This window comes from Ovis canadensis, chromosome 4 (genome assembly GCF_042477335.2).
Source record: "Ovis canadensis isolate MfBH-ARS-UI-01 breed Bighorn chromosome 4, ARS-UI_OviCan_v2, whole genome shotgun sequence".
NCBI lineage: Eukaryota > Metazoa > Chordata > Mammalia > Artiodactyla > Bovidae > Ovis > Ovis canadensis.
In genome coordinates this window covers 60952834-60968135 of record NC_091248.1, presented here as the reverse complement: position 1 = coordinate 60968135, position 15302 = coordinate 60952834, and the positions used below count along the sequence as shown (strand labels likewise).

General features: G+C 37.8%; 1 protein-coding gene and 1 long non-coding RNA gene across 4 annotated transcripts in view; one reads left to right on the top strand and one right to left on the bottom strand.

Annotated features, from left to right (window-relative positions):
• The window catches only part of LHFPL3 (LHFPL tetraspan subfamily member 3), a 650964-nt gene that overhangs the window by 30864 nt on the left and 604798 nt on the right, over positions 1–15302 (bottom strand). The window contains exon 3 of one of the 2 annotated variants that reach the window (XM_069587892.1): positions 11841–14169. The exons of the other annotated variant lie outside the window; for it this stretch is intronic. Within the exon in view, the coding sequence (XP_069443993.1) occupies positions 14141–14169 (29 nt within the window). The 3' untranslated portion in view covers positions 11841–14140. Of the gene's footprint in view, positions 1–11840; positions 14170–15302 lie in introns of those variants that run through there. 2 annotated transcript variants of the gene reach the window in all.
• The window catches only part of LOC138439284 (uncharacterized), a 73332-nt gene that overhangs the window by 36837 nt on the left and 21193 nt on the right, over positions 1–15302 (top strand). The window lies entirely within an intron of this gene.

Sequence of the window (15302 nt, the reverse complement as noted above, 5' to 3'; positions counted from 1 at the left end):
AGTTGCAAAAAGACAATATTCTATTTCTCCCATTTTGCTTTTATGGATTACTTTAAATAACTGAGATGCTTCTTTTTATCTACTAGCTGGTTATCCACTGGAACAGTTTATACAGAATAAGCAGGAAAAGCACTTGAGTTTTCTCTTTTATTTCTCCAGTTTTTTTTTTAAGAAATATAATTTAATATATTGATCTTAAATCTAGTCATTTAATGAATCTCTTATAGATTCTAAATAATTTCACCTGTATCTTTTATGAGGGCAGTTATAATTAAAAAATGATGACAGTTTCATTTTTCTTTTCAAATTCTTATCCCTTTTACTTCTATTTTTTGTTTTACTCTGCTGGCAAAGATACTGCAGTGTTGACAGAGGTAGTGACGGTGGGCTTATCTGTCTTATTCTTTATTTTAAGGGACTACTTTTTATATGTGATAATTTCAAGCAGAAGTATCTTATATGGTAGAAATTGTTTCTTAGGTAAAGGAAAATTTTCCTCATTCCTAGTTTTATAAAATTTCCTGTTATCATCAATGAGTTTTATCAAATGATTTTCTTATACTTATCAGGTAATAATATGGTTTTTCTATTTTAGCCTCTTCATGTGGTGATTTAAATAAATATATTTTAGAAAGGTATTCTTATTAACATATAAATGGGTCTATAGCTTTCCTTTTTCAAACTGTCCTCAAAATGAGTTGTAGAGGCATTGCTTCTATCTAGCCTCTGGATAACTGTGTATTAGATTTAAGTAAATAGATTGTTCATTGAAAGTTTGATAGTTACTTTCTTTGTGGGAGATTACCAGTTTCTTTTTAAAAATCTGCTTTTTCTACATTTTTCTGTTTGCTTTTTTTGGGGGGCCTTCTTTTGTATTGACTTAGTGTTTTTTCTTTCTTATTCTACTTCCCCTCATTGAAGCTATATATTCTATTGTTACTTAAAATTTTTATCATTGCTATTTAACTTTCTAAAAACAGCACCGAATACTATATGGTGGATCCACTTTGGAGTGATTTTACCTGAGTTTGAACCCAGCTCTTTGCTTACAAGCTGTGTGACCACTTTCTTTGCCACTTCATCTGTAAACTGAGGATAACTATAATATCTAACTCAGAAATTTGTTATGAAGGTTAAATGAGTTACTACATACGCCTGGTGCATTATAAACAATCAGCGGCTAGCTATTATTCATCTATATCTCAGCTCTCTTCCCAATTAAGACACATTTCTTAAACTCTGATCATCTCATCTAAATCAACATGCTATTGTTATCCAATATTTTAGTTGTCTTTCTTAATCCCACAATTTAGATGTTTTATTATTATTTTGTACTATATTTGTTTAGATTTACTCATGTATGTCCCAATTTCTTTGGTCTCTATTCCTTTTCGAATATCAAATGTTACTTGTTGACTCATTTTCAGAAATTTTTTCTGTGTTAGTTTATTGTGAGTAAATCCCCTTAGGTTTTGTTTATCTGAATGACTGTATTCCACTTTTGGTCTTAAAAAACAGTTTTGATATATAAAATTGTATCTCAACTATACTTCAATTTTTAAAAATATAATAAAAACGTTTTGCTGAAACAGTTTTAGGCTGACAACGATTTTACTTCAGCACTTTGAATATATTATGCTGATATCTCTGGGATTTATTATCAGTCCAGAAATCATTCTTTTATAGATGGTATCCACTTCTCTTTAGTTACTTTTTTGGTAGTTCCTCTATGGCCTGCAGTTTTACTGTCATGTTTGAATTTACTTTTCATTTATCTTGCTTGATATCTTTTATGATTCCTATATGTGTGGATTCATATTTTTCATCATTTATGGCAATTTTTCAAACAACTTGGATTCAAATATTACCTTTCCCTTAGTCTTTATCTCCTACTGGAACTCTAATTAGACATATATATCTTCCCTGATTCTGAACCTCTTTTCATTTTCTGACCCCTTGGCTTTGTGTATTTAATTCTGGGTAGTTTCTTTAGATTCATCTTCTAGCTCACAACTTTCCTCTTCAGTTATACTTAATGTACATTTAATTTACAAACATATTTTAAATTTCAGTGATCATATTTTTCTAAGCATTTTTCTTCAGATCTATCTGGTTATAGCCAATGGATTCTCTCTATATATTTTTAGAAACCACGTTTATTTCTTTTATATATAAAATGTGATTATTTATATTCTCTATCTGGTGATTTCAATATCTAAAATCTGTGGGGCAATAAATATGTTGTTAATTATTTCTGATGATTCTGTCTGATGGTTTATTTGTGTGTTTAGTAATTTTAACATTGTGAGCACTTACTCTCCTGAGCATAATTGGTGAGCCAGCTACCGGTATTCTAGCAAATTCACAGATTTCTTGGTTTGGAGTTTCTTTTGACTATCCAGAGTCTGTAAGATTGAATTCCAGACTAGAGTTGGCCAATTTCATGGGTTAAAAATTTCAGAGAGTGTCTATTCCTCTTTTTCTCTTCTCTTTTTCACCCTATCTAGAATCAGTGTGGAGACAGAGTTCTTGATAGGTTTCTTTGCTTTGCTAGCTTAAATATTCTTCCTGGGCTACGCTTATCTAAGGTTGTAGTCATCTTCAAGGATACTGGTTTAGGGTGTGGGGATTCTCAAATTTTGCCCATCTACTTCCAGCAGCCCAAAGCTTAACCTCCCATTCCTTTCTCCAATATATGGATTTTGCATTTGCTTACACTTTATGCTCCTTTTTATCCTTTTTCTTTTTTTATGCCTTTGGGATTTCTCTTACTTCCTTGCAAGCCAAGCTATGTACTAAAACTAAGCTCCTTATAACAAAAGTAAACAAATGGGACCTAACTAGGCTTAAAAGCTTTTGCATTTCAAAGGAAACCATAAACAAAACAAAAAGACAACCTACCGAATAGAAGAAAATATTTACCAACAAAGCAACTGACACAGGATTATTCTCCAAAATATACAAATAGCTCATGCAGCTCAATATGAAAAAAGAAACAACCCAATCAAAGAATTGAGTGGAAGATCTAAACAGACATTTCTCCAAAGAACTCATACAGATGGCCAAAAAACATATGAAAAGATGCTCTACATCACTAATTATTAGAGAAATGCATATCAAAACTACAGTGAGGTATCACCTCACATTGGTCAGAATGGCCATCATCAATAAGTCTCCAAACAATAGACTGGAGAGAGTGTGGGAACCCTCCTACATTATTGGTGGGTATGTAAATTGGTACAGCCAGTATGGAGAACAGTATGGAGTTTCTTTATTTTATTTTATTTTTTGAATTCCTCATCATAGTTTATTTGTTGAAATTCCCAGTACAGAAATTAGGGCAACAAGACATGCTACTCTTACACTCCTGTACCATGTACAAAGTTTCCCAGAGAAATAACACTTGAGACCTCAGAGCAATACTGGTCAGGGGCTATTTTAGGTTCTTTGGTTCCCTCAAAGCAACAACTTAAATATAACCATAGTTTGTTCTTAAAAAGAACTCTAGGAAGCTGCAACCTTTCAATGCAGTAGCAGTCTAATAGGAAGAGATCCTATACTGTGGCTATAGCAGCTAGGCTTTGAGAAACTAAACTGGATCGTTGTACCTAAAATCCCCAGCTTGCCTGTTAGAAATTAAGCTCTAGATGCACTAATGAACCATTAAGTTTTCATCATTAAAAAAAAGCTTTATCATGCACCTTCACTTGTTCTTCTTGTTGCTCTCAATATACATGTTTCCTTTTTGCATGTAGAAAATATTTTCAGTGGTTTTTTGACTCTTCAGCAATGCAAATCTCTGCCCCTATTCCCCTAGTTCCTTCTTGGTAAATAATGTTAATTTTCCAATAGGAGGTGGAGTACATTATCATCAAGCACCATTTATCTAGCCTCCTTACTTACGAAGAAAGTTATGGGGCCATGTTATACACCTGGAATTCCTTAAAGATACTTGCTTTCTAGTAAAATACTTGCATTTACACATATATATTATTTTTAAAATCTGTGAAGAATTCACTGAAGCATGAAATCACCTTTTACTGAGAAGCTAAAACTGTATCAAAATGCACATAACAAGGGCTAATCTAAATACTATCTCCTATCAAATGTATCACCATCCTCCAAAACTAGAGCATATGCAGGCATAAACTATTAATCATGGTTAAGTGTGAAACCTTGCTTCAAAACATTCAGTTCAGTTCAGTCAGTTCAGTTGCTCAGTCGTGTCTGACTCTTTGCGACCCCATGAATCGCAGCACGCCAGGCCTCCCTGTCTATCACCAACTCCCGGAGTTCACTCAGACTCACGTCCATAGAGTCAGTCATGCCATCCAGCCATCTAATCCTCTGTCGTCCCCTTCTCCTCCTGCCCCCAATCCCTCCCAGCATCAGAGTCTTTTCCAATGAGTCAATTCTTCTCATGAGGTGGCCAAAGCACTGGAGTTTCAGCTTTAGCATCATTTCTTCCAAAGAAATCCCAGGGCTGATCTCCTTCAGAATGGACTGGTTGGATCTTCTTGCAGTCCAAGGGACTCTCAAGAGTCTTCTCCAACACCACAGTTCAAAAGCATCAATTCTTCAGTGCTCAGCCTTCTTCACAGTCCAACTCTCACATCCATACATGACCACTGGAAAAACCATAGCCTTGACTAGACAGACCTTAGTCGGCAAAGAAATGTCTCTGCTTTTGAATATGCTATCGAGGTTGGTCATAACTTTTCTTCCAAGGAGTAAGCATCTTTTAATTTCATGGCTGCAGTCACCATCTGCAGTGATTTTGGAGCCCCCCAAAATAAAGTCTGACACTGTTTCCACTGTTTCCCCATCTATTTCCCATGAAGTGATGGGACCAGATGCCATGATCTTCGTTTTCTGAATGTTGAGCTTTAAGCCAACTTTTTCACTTTCCACTTTCACTTTCATCAAGAGGCTTTTTAGTTCCTCTTCACTTTCTGCCATGGGGCTTCCCCGGTGGCTCAGAGGTTAAAGCGTCTGCCTGGAATGCGGGAGACCCGGGTTCGATCCCTGGGTCAGGAAGATCCCCTGGAGAAGGAAATGGCAACCCACTCCAGTACTCTTGCTTGGAGAATCCCATGGAGGGAGGAGCTTGGTAGGCTACTAGTCCATGGGGTCGCAAAGAGTTGGACACGACTGAGCGATTTCACTTCACTTCACTTCACTCACTGTCTGCCATAAGGGTGGTATCATCTGCATATCTGAGGTTATTGATATTTCTCCTGGCAATCTTGATTCCAGCTTGTGCTTTTTCCAGTCCAACGTTTCTCATGATGTACTCTGCATAGAAGTTAAATAAGCAGGGTGACAATATACAGCCTTGACATACTCCTTTTCCTATTTGGAACCAGTCTGTTGTTCCATGTCCAGTTCTAACTGTTGCTTCCTGACCTGCATACAGGTTTCTCAAGAGGCAGGTCAGGTGGTCTGGTATTCCCATCTCTTTCAGAATTTTCCACAGTTTATTGTGATCCACACAGTCAAAGGCTTTGGCATAGTCAATAAAGCAGAAATAGATGTTTTTCTGGAACTCTCTTTCCTTTTCAATGATCCAGCAGATGTTGGCAATTTGATCTCTGGTTCCTCTGCCTGTTCTAAACCCAGCTTGAACATCTGGAAGTTCACGGTTCACATATTGCTGAAGCCTAGCTTGGAGAATTTTGAGCATTACTTTACTAGCATGTGAGATGAGTGCAATTGTGCACTAGTTTGAGCATTCTTTGGCATTGCTTTTCTTTGGAACTGGAATGAAAACTGACCTTTTCCTGTCCTGTGGCCACTGCTGAGTTTTCCAAATTTGCTGGCATATTGAGTGCAGCACTTTCACAGCATCATCTTTCAGGATTTGAAACAGCTCAACTGGAATTCCATCCCCTCCACTAGCTTTGTTTGTAGTGATGCTTTCCAAGGCCCACTTGACTTCACATTCCAGGATGTCTGGCTCTAGATGAGTGATCACACCATCGTGATTATCCGGGTCATGAAGATCTTTTTGTACAGTTCTTCTGTATATTCTTGTCACCTCTTCTTAATATCTTCTGCTTCTGTTAGGTCCATACCATTTCTGTCCTTTATCAAGCCCATCTTTGCATGAAATGTTCCCTTGGTATCTATAATTTTCTTGAAGAGATCTCTAGTCTTTCCCATTCTGTTCTTTTCCTCTATTTCTTTGCATTGATCGCTGAAGAAGGCTTTCTTATCTCTTTTTGCTATTCTCTGGAGCTCTGCATTGCTCACTATTAATTCTCAGAAGATATATGCTAGAAACATAGGAGTAATTGGTGGGCAAGTGGCTGAGGAATACCAATTAGAAAACAAAGCTTTGAATGCTCAAAATGCTTCTCTAGAAACTGTTGTATTCCCCATGGTATTTAGGAAGGACACTATTAAGAATGAGTGTGAGTGACAGTTGCTCAGTCATGCCTGACTCTGCAATCCCATGGACTGTAGCCTGCCAGGCTCCTCTGTTCATAGAATTCTCCAGGCAAGATTACTGGAGTGGACTGCCATTTCCTTCTCCAGGGTGGAGGTTCTTTAAAACACTAAGAATAGAGCTATCATTTCATCCAGCAATACCGCTCCTGAGCATATATCTAGAGAAAACCATAATTCAAAAAGATACTACACCGCAGTGTTCACTGAAGCACTATTTGCAATACCTAAGACATGGAAGCAACCTAAATGCCCACCGAGAGGAACAGATAAAGGAGATGTGGTGCAGAGACACAATGGATATCACTCAGCCATAAGAAATGCTGGAATAGTGCCATATGCAGGGGCATGGACAGACTTAGAGACTGCCATACTGAGCGAAGTAAGACACTTCACTTCAGACAAAGACAAATGTACGATACTGTTTATATGCAGAATCTAAAAGCTGGGAATAAGAAACCTATTTACAAAACAGAAATCGAATCACAGATATAGCAAACAAACTTATGGTTACCAAGTGGACAGGGAAGGGATGAATTGGGAGATGGGGATTAATATATAGATACCACTATATATAAAGTAGATAATCAACAAGGACCCAGTGTATAGCACAGGGAACTCGACTCAGTACTCTGTAATAGCCTTAATGGAAAAGCATCTGAAAAATTATAGAGGAATATGTGTAACTAAACCGCTTTGCTGTACACCTGAAACTGACAGGACATTGTAAATCAACTATGTCCCAATAGTAAGTGAAAGAAAATAAGGTCATTGTAATATCAAAGACCTGGTAGTATTGTGTAAGGAAGGCCTTTTAGAGTGTCCAGCTGATACCTGCTAGAAGCACAAGCAAAGAATAATCTTTAAAAAATATAAAATAGTTTCCATCTCTCCCCTATTAAGACCCTCAAATGGCTTTCTCTGACACTTAAAAAATGTACCAACCAACCATTCTGGCCTACCAAGCCAGAAGCTGGTTTCTGAAGCTCCTATCCCCTCCCTGCCATCTGCTGCTCCTCACCTATAGTGATCTTATTCCTGCCTTAGAACCATTCACTGTGTGGCGTATCCTTCCCTCTTTCTTCACATGGCTGGCTCTTCCTATCATTCAGGTCTCACCTTAAATGCCACCTTTTCATAGCAGCCTTCCTTGATTCACTTCCCTATTTCTGCATCACATCACCTTGTTATAATTCTCTAGAACACCTCCCCTTCACCAATCACAGCCTTGTCATGGTGACTTGTATAACTCAATGAAGCTATGATCCATGCCATGCAGGGCCACCCAAGACAGACAGGTCATAGTGACGAGTTCTGACAATACATGGTCCACTGGAGACGGGAATGGCAGTCCACTCCAGTGTTCTTGCCTCGAGAACCCCATGAACAGTATGAAAAGGCAAAAAGATATGACAATAGAAAATGAGCCCCCATGTTGAAACATCTTTAATATGCTACTGGAGAAGAGAAGAGGACAATTACTAATAGTTCCAGAAAAAATGAAGCAGTTGGGCCAAAGCGGAAACGATGCTCAGTTGTGGAAAGTAAAGTCCTATGCTGTCAAGAACAATATTGCATAGGAACCTGGAATGTTAAGTCCATGAATCAAGGTAAATTGGATGTGGTCAAGCAGGAGATGGCAAGAGTGAACATCGCTATCCTAGGAATCAGTGGACTAAAATGGACAGGAATGGGCAAATATAATACAGATGACCATTATATCTACTACTGTAGGCAAGAATCCCTTAGAAGAAATGGAGTAGGCTTCATGGTTAACAAGAGAGTCCGAAATGCAGCCTCAAAAATGACAGAATGATCTCGGTTTGTTTCCAAGGCAAATCATTCAGCATCAGAGTAATCCAAGTCTATGCCCCAACCACTGATGCTGAAGAAGCAGTTGATCAGTTCTGTGAAGACCTACAACATCTTCTAGAACTAACACCAAAATAAGATGTCCTTTTCATCATAGGGTATTGGAATGCAAAAGTAGGAAGTCAAGAGATATATGGAATAACAGGCAAGTTTGGCCTTGGAGTACAAAATGAAGCAGTGCAAAGGCTAACAGAGTTTTGTCAAGAGAACATGCCAGTCATAGCAAACACCCTTTCCAACAACACGAGCGATGACTATGACTCTACTCATGGACATCACCAGATGGTCAATACCAAAATCAAGCTGATTATGCTCTTTGCAGCCAAAGATGGAGAAGTTCTACACAATCAACAAAAACAAACCTGGAGCTGACTGTAGCTCAGATCATCAGCTCCTTATTGGAAAATTCAGGCTTAAACTCAGGAAAGCATGAAAAACCACAAGGCCATTCATGTATGACCTAAATCAAATTCCTTATGGTTATACAGTGGAGGTGATGTATAGACTCAAGGGATTCGATCTGGTAGATAGAGTGCATGAAGAACTATGGACGGAGGTTCATAACATTGTATAGAAGGCAGTGACCAAAACCATTCCAAAGGAAAAATAAAAATGCAAGAAGGCAAAATGGTTATCTGAGGAGGCTTTACAAATAGCTGAGGAAAGAAGCAAAGTGAAAGGCAAGGGTGAAAGCAAAAGATGCCCAACTGAATGCAGAGTTCCAGAGAACAGCAAGGAGACACAAAAAAAGCCTTCTTAAATGAACAGTGCAAAGAAATAGAGGAAAACAACAGATTGGGAAAGAGTAGAGATCTCATCAAGAAAATTGGAGAGATCAAGGGAACATTTCATGCAAGGATTGGCATGATAAAGAACAGAAATGGTAAGGACCCAACAGAAGCAGAAGATATTAAGAAGAGGTGACAAGAATACACAGAATTATACAAAAAGAGTCTTAATGACCCAGATAACCATGATGGTGTGGTTACTAATCTAGAGCCAAACATCCTGAGCTGTGAAGTCAAGTAAGCCTTAAGAAGAATTACTACAAACAAAGCTAATAGAAATTATGGAATTCTAGCTGAGCTATTTAAAATCCTAAAAGATGATGCTCTGAAAGTGCTGTACTCAATATGCCAACAAATTTGGAAAGCTCAGCAGTGGCCCACAGGACTGGAAAAGGTCACTTTTTATTCCAATCCCAAAGAAAGGCAATGCCAAAGAATATTCATACTACTACACAACTGTGCTCATTTCACATGCTAGTAAGATTATGCTCAAAATCCTTCAAGCTAGGCTTCAACAGTACATGAACTGAGAACTTCCAAATGTACAGGCTGGGTTTAAAAAAGGCAGAGGAATGAAAGATCAAATTACCAACATTTGTTGCATCATGGAGAAAGCAAGGGCATTCCAGAAAAACTTCTGCTTTATTGACTACACTAAAGCCTTTGACTATGTGGATCACAACAAACTGGAAAATTCTTAAACAGATGGAAATATCAGGCCACCTTACGTGTCTCCTGAGAAACCTGTATGCACAGGTAGAACTGGACATGGAACAACAAACCGGTTCAAAATTGGGAAACAAGTATGACAAGGCTGTATACTGTCACCCTGCTTATTTAACTTGTATGCAGAGTACATGTGAAATGCCGGCCTGGATGAATCACAAGCTGGAATCAAGATTGCCAACTTGATATTTATATATCAACAACCTCAGATATGCGGATGATACCACTCCAATGGCAGAAAGTGAAAAGGAACTAAAGAGCTTCTTGATGAGGGTGAAAGAGGAGAGTGAAAAAGTTAGCTTAAAACTCAACATTCAAAAAACAAAGATCATGGCATCTGATCCCATTACTTCATGGCAAACAGAAGAGGAAAAAGTGGAAGCAGTGACAGATATTATTTTCTTGGCCTCCAAAATCACTGCAGATGGTGACCAAAGCCATGAAATTGAAAGATGCTTGCTCCTTGGAAGGAAAGCTATGATAAACCCAGACAGTATATTAAAAAGCAGAGACATCACCTTGCTGACAAAGGTCTGTATAGTCAAAGGTATAACTTTTCCAGTAGTCAAGTATGGATATGAGAGTTGGATAATAAAGAAGGCTGAGTGTCAAAGAATTGATGCTTTTGAATTATAGTGCTGGAGAAGACTCTTGAGAGTCCCTTGGACAGCAAGAAGATCAAACCAGTCAATCCTATTAGAAATCAATCCTGAATATTCATTGGAAGGACTGATGTTGAAACTGAAGCTCCAATACTTTGGCCACATGATGGGAAGAACCGACTCACTGATGCTGGGAAAGATTGAAGACAAAAGAAGCGGGCGGCAGAGGATGAGATGGTTAGACAGCATCATCAACTCAACGGACATGAATCTGAGGAATTCTGGGAGACAGTGAAGGACAGATGAGCCTGGCGTGCTGCAGTCCATGGGACACAAAGAGTTGGACACAGCTTAGCAAGAGAACAACAACAGCAACTAGAGCATCTGTTATTATTAGCAGACATTTCCCTATTTATTATCTGTTTTCCTACCAGAACATGAGACCCATAGGAGCAGGGGTCTTATGTTTCTGGCTCACTACTATCTTTCCCAGGATTTAGAATAATTCCAGACACACAGTAAGGACTCAGTGCATGTTTGGTGAATGACTAGAGCTGAGTACTGGCAACATCATCTCTGTAGACAGGACCTAGGCTTTCCAGCGCTCCATTGTGCCCACTACTTCCTATTATCTTGGCAGCCCAGCTTGCTTTGCTCTGTAACTTACTTATCTCCCTGGCTCTAGTAGGTATTTGAGTTTTAAATCCCTACTCATAGTTACTTTATCTTCAACATTTTGAGAGCAGAGGTCATGTTTCTGTTTCTTTTCTTCTTCAATGTCTTGCAAATAGTAGGGGGAAGGAGTTAAATTCATAGAGTATATTGCCTACTAGTCAAGCACCAGCATAGCCCTCTACATTAATTTATAGCCTCACAACACCACTATAGGGCCAGGCTTTATTATTTGTGTTCATTTAATAGGAGAGGAGCTGTTTAGAGTTATGCAGTAAATGAAGGATCTGGCATTAGGACCTACCCAGACAACACACACTCAATATGAACTCCTGCAAAACTGCTGCTCATGCCTAGGGAACAGGTGGCTGTTTCAATGTGCACGAGCCAAGGTGGAGCAGCTAACTGGGTATTTCAGAATGTTTCAGGCCAGGTTTTACTTAACAGTCTGGCTAGTCACTGCTCAATTTCATTCCACTGAGTCTATGAAGGTTTAGCTTGAGGTGTGTCTCTGCTTGGTGAGAAGAGGCTTTGGAGGTTATTAATCATGCCTTTTGCATGATGAGGGTCCTGCACATCCAATAAATGTCTGCTCTTGGCAAATATTATGGAATCTGACAGCAAGGAGATTTTTCAAAGATGGTTATTTCAGTCAAGTCATCACCTGTCACTGGATCACTGAACAAAGACAGACGCTGAATGCAACGAATGTACGCCACAACACCAAACAATCTTTTAAATAACAAAATCTTATTTTTATTTTTTACAGAAATTCAGATATTCCAACAAATTTCTTTACATTTCCTGGACCTTAAAAAATTACACACAACTTTTGGACACAATACAACAGAACAGAATGAGAAAGGGAGTCACTTTTTTTTTAAAAAGATAAAAACGTACTTCTTATACTGAATTAACATTTAGTGATTTACATGTGTTTTACCTATGTACAAATGGTACACTGTCAATGACCCATCTTCAGAGCACTATGGTATGCTAAATTACACTTAGGTTTTTTAGAAGGAAAACAACTTCTTAAAAACACTTGCATGTGGATAGGAAGCACTTTTTCATTTTCATAAACACCACTATTAGTGTTGTAGGACTCCCAGTGGAATCTACAATTTACACGGATTAAAGAAAGCCAATACCTTCTATTTTTATTGTAGGTAAAACAGAGAGGTACCTCCCCTTAACTAAAAGATGAATTCTTGAAAAGTTGTGTGTAATTAAATTTAGTAAGTAGGGTGTTTTGAATGCAGAGGGAGAGCTAATATTTAAAGCAACAAATAACTCCCAGAACAGCTAATACTTTAGAGATAATAAGTACTCCCCTAATGGGGTTCTTTAGAAAATCCATATCTTTGTGAATTGTGTTTCACTTATTTGACTGTATCTGTAATATGCTTTTTAGCCATTGGAAACATAAAACTCATCTGGGGTGAAAAGATGCTGATACCAAAGACATTGACAAAACTAGGAGTGTGAGACAGGATAAGAGAAATCAACCGTGATCTGTATCTTGGTTGATTCTTCTTGTATTACTCTCCATTGTTCCAATAATATATACTAAACGGATCTTAATTTTGAGCTCAAAAATGAAGGCATTCTACATGGTCATGTTTTCTGCTCAGGTATAGAATATGGTTTGGCTTATACTGATGATTCCTGCACATATATTTTTTAGCTTGTGTCATTCTCAAGCAATTGGCTACTTCAATATTAACTATTTTTCTGTTGTTGCATATAGCAGGGTATGTGGTAAGGGTGATGGTGGGGGACGCCTGGGAGCAAAAGATTGTTGAAGACAATTGATCATTTGTCACTACTTCTAAATGCCAATCAACTAAAAACAAACAAACAAACAAAAAAAAAAACTGAGTGTTCTTGAAACTAAAATTAGTAAACAAAAAGGCAACTTACTCCTACCAAGTTTCTTTGACCTGTATTAAGTATATATTCATTAGTTCTAAGGCTATTAATTATTATTTATTTTGTTAGTGCCACTTACTATCATTTAGAAATAGGTTTAATGGAATGGTGTTAGTAAGGGAAAGTAAGGGAAAGAAAGGATATGGATTTCTGATGATATGACAAAGGAATAGAAAAAGAAGATATTTTAGATGTTTACTTGTAAAGTATATTAAATTCTTATACGTATTACTAGGGGCAATTAGAAAAAGTGTTTATTTGATAGCAGCCTATATATTACATGTGAGCATTCAAGGTGAAAATGAGCTTTCTATATTTTTCAGAGTTCCTTGATGCTATTTCCTGAAAGATAGGGAAGTCTATGTTGCTCAGGAACCTATGATGTAAAGATGTACTTCCTGTAATATACAGCTTGATGGAGTAATAGTATATGTCAGAAACACTTTCTCAGTAATAACTGGTTCAGACAGATTAAACTGAACAAAGACTCAGTAAAAAGTTTGAAACATTAACATCTCTTAACTGAGTGGTTGTTAACTAATTACACAGTGACATAAATGAACGGCAGAGATGGGAACCAAAGGTCATGGCTCCTATGAAAATATTCAGAGGCATTTTCTAAGACGCTTCCTCAATAACTGATGGTTGATCAGCCTCTTGGCTATTGAGATAGGAATAATTTAGGATGCACTGCCTTTTTAAAAATAATGTTGAAAGATTAAAGCTTTTTGTTTTCTGTTTGATTAAAAAAGGACAGTTTACAAACCTCAGTACATATATATTTTACATGTTAATTCTAGCACATTTATATTTCTCTTCCTTAAAATATTTCCTGAATGTGATTTCTCATGAGTGTCATCTGCTCTTATTCAATGATAGTTTCCAATGAGCTGGTGTTTAATCCGTGATCATATCTCCTTTCAGGAAAATCACTCCCATCTCTGCCGATCTAGGTTTAGTAGGTGCTTTGACAGCTGGATGCTTCGCTCTCGCCGGTATCCATCTCGGTACTCTGATCTCTCCCAAGTGTCGTCCTTCTCGATGCTGATGTACAAAAGCTGTTATTCGATTAGTTTAGCTGTTATTTGATTTGTTTTGTGCTCATTCTAGAGAATATTGGCTTAGCAGAACTGCAGGGGGGGTGGATGGGCAAGAGAAAGAGAAAAGAGAGAAAGAACAAACGCATCATTTTCTGTCCTCAAGATTTTTGTGCATATTTGTCAAGGAAAAACCATACCAACAAATGTACCTTAGATTTGTTATCAAACAAGACTGAAAGGAGTGAGGTTTCTGGTCCATTAAACAAACAGCACAGCCTTCCTGGTGAGGGGGGGGGGTCCCCTGATAATTCAGGCATGCATATTCCCTACCTGTGGATGAAGATTACAGGCTGCTTTGAAGGAGCAAGGGAGAATGCAAAACGATCCCAGGCATCACTGATTTTTCTGCCTGGCACAGAAAATGCCTCACTTGAGTGTTTTCCTTTTCCTTCCAAGCTTTATTTATTATTGAATGAACATTATAACTGTTTCAAAAGGAATGACTATAGAGATGAATCATCCACAATCCAATCACTTTGAGACACCAGCTGTTTTCATCCCATGTCTCTTTCTATTCCTTATCTAAGGTGTGCACTTATTTGATATAGTTGGAATCACAGCGTAGATGACATTTTCAAGACAATATCAAAAACAATTTGCTATATTTCCACTCTCTGCATCATCAGCATCAGTTTCTCGTGACTGCATTATATTCCATGCCATCCTCATTCCTCTCCAGGCCACGCTCAATATTCTACTCTCAATGATTTCACCACTGTCAGATACGTAGGTATGTTTCTGTTTCTTTTGTTGCTATCGAAAATGAATATTTTTGCATATGAAACTTGACTTGTTCTTTTAAATTCTTTTCTTTAGGACAAATGCTCAGGGGAAGGCTGCTTTTCCTTTTCTGCAACATATTAGGGACTGTGCCTGTATTGACAGAGATCACAGGTGGTGTGATCTACTCCATCCTCTGGTTAATTTTCATAGATTTTGCCACTGCTAACCAGGAGTTAGGGGTACCTTATACATGGTGAAGATGGGCCAACGCACCTAGTAGGTCAGATTGGGGCTGACAGAAAACAATCTGTTGGGTTTTGAATCACAGAGCGCTTAGAAACACAAATTATAATAAAACAATTGGCCCATTATTCAGTTATGTTCCTCATCCCACATTTTAAGATAAGATTATGCTTTCTGCATAAATGCAAGAGAAACCC